This window comes from Pteropus vampyrus, unplaced genomic scaffold (genome assembly GCF_000151845.1).
Source record: "Pteropus vampyrus isolate Shadow unplaced genomic scaffold, Pvam_2.0 Scaffold4, whole genome shotgun sequence".
NCBI lineage: Eukaryota > Metazoa > Chordata > Mammalia > Chiroptera > Pteropodidae > Pteropus > Pteropus vampyrus.
In genome coordinates, this window is record NW_011888785.1 from 11,058,692 (window position 1) to 11,063,999 (window position 5,308).

Sequence of the window (5,308 nt, forward strand, 5' to 3'; positions counted from 1 at the left end):
TGAAATGACTTTCAATTATCTTTAAATATTTTTTACTATTAATAAATGCAATAAGAACACTTTTATACTGTTTGAAGGTAGGATATGTTTTCTCTGAACATATGAAAAAACTTAATCATAAATTAACTTGAAAGCAAGTAGAATTATTGAGTATTAGAGCTGGAAGTGATGTTAGGTCCCCAATTTTTTTTATGTCATTTTTATATTAGTTTCTTAGGATTGCTGCAACAAAGTACCACAAACTTTGTAGCTTAATACCATAGGAATTCATTGCCTCACAGTTCTGGAGGCTAGAAATAGAAAATCAAGGTGTGTGCAGGGCTGTGCTTCCTCCAAAACCCATAGGGAAGAATCCTTCCTTGCCTCTTCTTAGCTTCTCATGGTGGCTAATCCTTGGCATTCTTTTGCTCACAGTTACATCACTCTAACCTTTGCCTCTGTTATTGCATGGTGTTCTCCGGATGTGTCTGTCTTCACATGATGTTTTTCTCTTTTTATAAGGACACCGGTCATATTAGATTAGGGCCCACTCTAATGACCTCATCTTAACTTGATCACATCTGAAAAGACCCTATTTCCAAAAAAAGGTCACATTCACAGGTATCAAGTGCTCGGACTTCAACATATCTTTTTGAGAATCACAATTCAACCTATAACAAACAAAAATGCAAAACGAAGATCCAGAGAGGTTAAATATCTTGGCCAAGGTCAAATAGTTCAATTTCTGTTAATTACTACTCGAATTTCTCCACTCAGAGGCTTTTCTCAGACAATGTAAAATATATCTAATTGCAAGTACCTCAAAATGGGGGTGCATGATAAACACGAACTTTGGAAAATAAAATCTTTGCTTATCCACTAGGGGGCACCAGGCTCAACAGGGTTTCCAGGACAGCCAGGAGTACCAGGAGAAGATGGGGCTGCAGGGAAGAAGGTAACTATGTTTTTCTTATCACTATTGAACCACACTGATATCTTGGTCTAGCGGGAGATCAAATTAAACCATCCTAGGCAAACTTAGTATTTTAAGGAAAAAACCCCACAACTCTAAATTTCCTTTTTCAATTACTTCAGAGAGAAAGGCACTAATTCAAAGACTGAGTAGTGTCTCACACCCTCTGCCTTCTCTGGTGTTTTGGCCATGACCTAGTCTCTTTGGGATTCCTAGAAAGCACTTTAATTTAAACTTAAAGAAAAATACTTTTTCCCCCTCTAAAAGGAGAGTCTGTAAATGCATTTGGAAAGTAAGGCCATTATAAAGATTTCCTGAAGCATTTTGAGTTGAAATATTCATTTTTCAACAGCAGTAGTAAAATGCAGCAGATGGAAAGGTTGAAGGTCTTTCTTGTTTTTTAAAATAACAAATCATCAAATATGAATGACCCGTCAAAGGAAAGTGAGCTTATTGCTTTGGAAGTTGGCTGAGAAATTGGAGTTTTTCATGATATTTCAGTTGCTCTGAGCTAAATTAGAGTTTGATAATTAATTTATTCAAGTTGGTAAACTTCCAAATTAATTTTGAGAGTAGAGTGAAGGTCTGGTCTGTTTTAGAGGGTCTCAGCAGAGAATCCACTGGCCATAGGCAGGGACAAGGTGGGATTATACGTACTATCTATGAAAGGTAAGCTAAGACACCAATGTCATTTCATCTAGGGAGAAGCAGGGCTTCCAGGAACAAGAGGCCCCGAAGGACCGCCTGGGAAAGGACAACCTGGCCCCAAGGTATGGAACTGACAGTGTTGGAGGTAGCAGACTACCTACATTCTGGCTCTGATACTAAGAAGACAATTTAGGAGAAATTTGACCACTATTCTTCCTATGTCAAATGTGTTTACTTCTGGCTTAAAATTATGGATACTGGCTTGTGAGCTTTTGGAAGGCAGCAAGTATGTATTTTTCATTTTTATTTCCTAACATCTATTACAAGACCCAGGTAATAGGAAGAGTTCAACACATGTTTTTCTCAATAAATAGCCAGGTTGACATTTTAAAAACACATAAGAAGGTAAAAGAAGCCTTGAGATGCATCCTTGAGACTTGAAAATCCATAAATTTTCTCCAAATATTTATGGAATTTCACATAGCAATAAGAAATATCACCTTATTAAGGGGCAGTTTTACTTTCACAACTTGGCATAAATTTGTTTTATACATTTTAGAAATGCTAGTTGAATAATATTTTTATATGTCAAGATGAGAATATCCAAATTCGTCAATGAGACCATTAGTGGCAAAACCTACAGCCTCTAAGGTGCCAGATGTTCCTGTAGTTTTTATGTATAGTAATCAATGCCCATATAAAGATTCTGAAGAATTCTATATGAGTAAAGTAAAAAAATCTATATACTTTTAGTATTCTACTTACAATTGTTTTAAAATAGAATTCATAGCTTAAGAAGTCTATGTCTTGAAAAATATTGGCTGAATTGAGTCCTTAACCTTAAATGTAAGAATTTGAAATTTAAATATATTTGTAGAATTTCAAACAAATTTATTTATCGACATACCAGACTATGAGATCCTTTTTGACGGGGGAGGGGAGAGAGAAGACAGAGAATACTTTTTTAACATCATGAAAAATACTTATAGAAATGCTTGCCTTCTTCCTCGTAGTTGGTGGAACAAACTGATCTCTTCACTATGGGGACAAAAAGAAAAAGAAAGAAAGAAATGTTTGCCTATTAACATTCAGGAAAACTAATGTATTCTAGACTATACTTTTGGAAAGTAGACCCTTGAGTTACTAATGGAAGCTGTAAGAATGAATGATATCTCTGAGAAAGAGAGCTGAAGTTTAAATTTCATATGGTACAGTAGCTGAGGAAAGAACATTCAGAACAGCACAAAGGCAAGCAATAGTTACCATGTTACGGAAACCAAGGAGGAAGGGTTTCAAGAGAAAAGCAGTATGGGGTGTCAGACGCCACCACAGAGCAAGGAGAATATGCATAGAAGAGAGAGCCCACTGGATTTGTGGCTCTGAGGTGATTTGCAGCTTATGGAAGGCTATAGGAGAACAGTGGTAGGAATGTGATGCATAGCCCGGCGTCCTCCTATGGTTCAGTGTTGGCACTTTATTACATTTAGTTGGATTCCTACTGTTGTCTTCTGGGGTGATTTAGTTCAAAAAGTTAAATTTAGTAGTTAATAGAAGAAAATAAATAGTTTAGCTTAGATTTTGTTTCTATTGACGAATTATAATGATACAATAAGTGATATTTTGACATTCAACTGTTACTTTTTATTACCTGTGTTATTGCTCTCCATTAGTATGGACCTTGAGGAGTTAATGATATCTCCATAGATCCTACAAGGGGCCACCTCTTCTTCTTAGTGCAGTGTCTGCAATGCTGATGACCTTGGTATAGTCCAATGGTTCTCAGGGTGTGGTCCTTGGACCAGCACCTGTGAATGTGTCAGAAATATGAATTCCTGGGTACCCATGAAGACTTACAAAGTCTGAAACTCTGGATGGAGGGCCCCACAATCTATGGACTAATAAGCACTCCAGGTGATTTCTGATACATGCTCAGGATTGAAAACCGTGGTATAGTTGTTTATGTCATAAATGCTTAAAAAGTCTCAGCTGCAAACCCCAAGGAGTCATTTCTTTGTCAAGCTAGGCACACACTTGGATATGGTGCCTTGTGATTGAACCCTAGTTTAAGGACAGTTTTGTAATGCTCAGAGGATTTTTGTTGAAAGTAACAAATTCTTTTGAGGGAGCACTGGAGAACAGCCAGTGGGTACTTTCTAGTTCTGCCCCAGCTTAATGCTCACATATCTTTCTACCAATAGCATTATTGGTCTCCTTTGGGAGGAAGAATTAGATGACTCATTGAAGAAGAAATGGGGCTGAATTTGAAAAATGTCTTATTTTATGTTTTAAAACTGAAATAGCAGGAAAGCTAAAAAACAGCATGAAAAAGCATAGATAGATCTCTGTTTTGAAACAGTGACTGTCTCAGAATCATCTGTTTATAGATCAAGGGTGCAAAAAACCCTGTAAATTCATATAAAGTTCCCAAAGAAAGATATTGAACTTAGATTTTTAAGAATATTAAATAGCATTGAATAATGGTGAAGACTGAGCAATTCTGAAACATCCAATCTGCTTAAGAACAGTGACAAAGCCTGTAGAACTGAGCTGGGCTCGGCGCATGTTGCTTTAAAATTGATATTAGTTAAGAATCTGGCCCTGATATGACTGTTGTAAGATGAAGGAAAGTTTGTTAATACAACTGTATTTTTATATTTTGTCAGGGTGACGAAGGAAAGAAAGGGAGCAAAGGAAATCAAGGACAGAGGGGATTTCCGGGGCCCGAAGGGCCAAAGGTAAGGTTTTAATTTTCTCATTTCTGCTTTGGGGAGACTGTAATTGTGTCTGGTTTTAACGGAATATTAGATTTCTACTGCAAATTTGATTTCCCATTTATTTCTCAACAAATACAAAACAAAAACCCCCAAATGAAAAATGCTTTAGAAAACATACTATTCTAGACCATCATGAAATGGAATAAAGTAACTGCAAAAAATATGAAATCTTCATTGGAGTATTTGTGTTTCTAAGAGAGAATCTGTATGTCAGTCCTCTCTACTAGCAATCAAATATTCAGAAGTTGGGATAAAGTTAGGACCAGAGGAGATACCAATTCTCTTTCATCTTGTTTTACTGGACAACAACAACAAAAAAGTCCTAGGCTGAGAGGCAGTGCAGTGATTATAAAAAGCTGGGCTACAGAAGGCAGGAGAGTGGTATTCTCATACTGCTCCACCCTGGAACCTTTTGGGGCCAGTCACTTCAATCGCGGAAAGAAAGTAATAATATATTTATTTCACAGGATCATTGTGAAAGACTAACACAGTTAATAAAATACTTAGCACAGTTCCTGACACATATGAAGTGTTCAATACATGGAGTAATTCAGAGAGGAAAAAAAAATCAATACCGTGAAATGGAAAGTAGGGGATATGTGTCCTGACAGACAGGGTGCTGAGAAAAAAGTTAAGGAGATTGTGAGGCAAGCAATTAGGTACGTGTCCTGACTTAGCAGGAGAGAATATTGAGGTCATTTGGATGTGTCAGGAAACAGAAATTGCAAACCTAAGAGAATTCAGGCCTCTAGGAAGGTGCTAATTGTTAGAAGAAACAAGGAATATGTTCAAGGACCAGACTATTAAAGGACAACTTTAAAAAAGTACTGGCAAGATGAGAGCAGGTTCAAAACAAAGCATCCCCTGTAGACCAGTGATTCATAAAAGTCGGTGTCCCTCAGTGTCCCCCAGGGAGATTTTGTTACAAATCTGT

The 5,308-nt window shown here is 37.0% G+C and overlaps 1 protein-coding gene across 1 annotated transcript in view; it reads left to right on the forward strand.

The window, feature by feature from the left end:
* COL28A1 (collagen type XXVIII alpha 1 chain) overlaps window positions 1–5,308 on the forward strand; it is a 135,393-nt gene that overhangs the window by 57,681 nt on the left and 72,404 nt on the right. Inside the window, exons 18-20 of the mRNA XM_011364633.2 lie at window positions 863–934; window positions 1,654–1,722; window positions 4,264–4,335. Of these exons, the coding sequence (XP_011362935.1) occupies window positions 863–934; window positions 1,654–1,722; window positions 4,264–4,335 (213 nt within the window). The remainder of the gene's footprint in view (window positions 1–862; window positions 935–1,653; window positions 1,723–4,263; window positions 4,336–5,308) is intronic.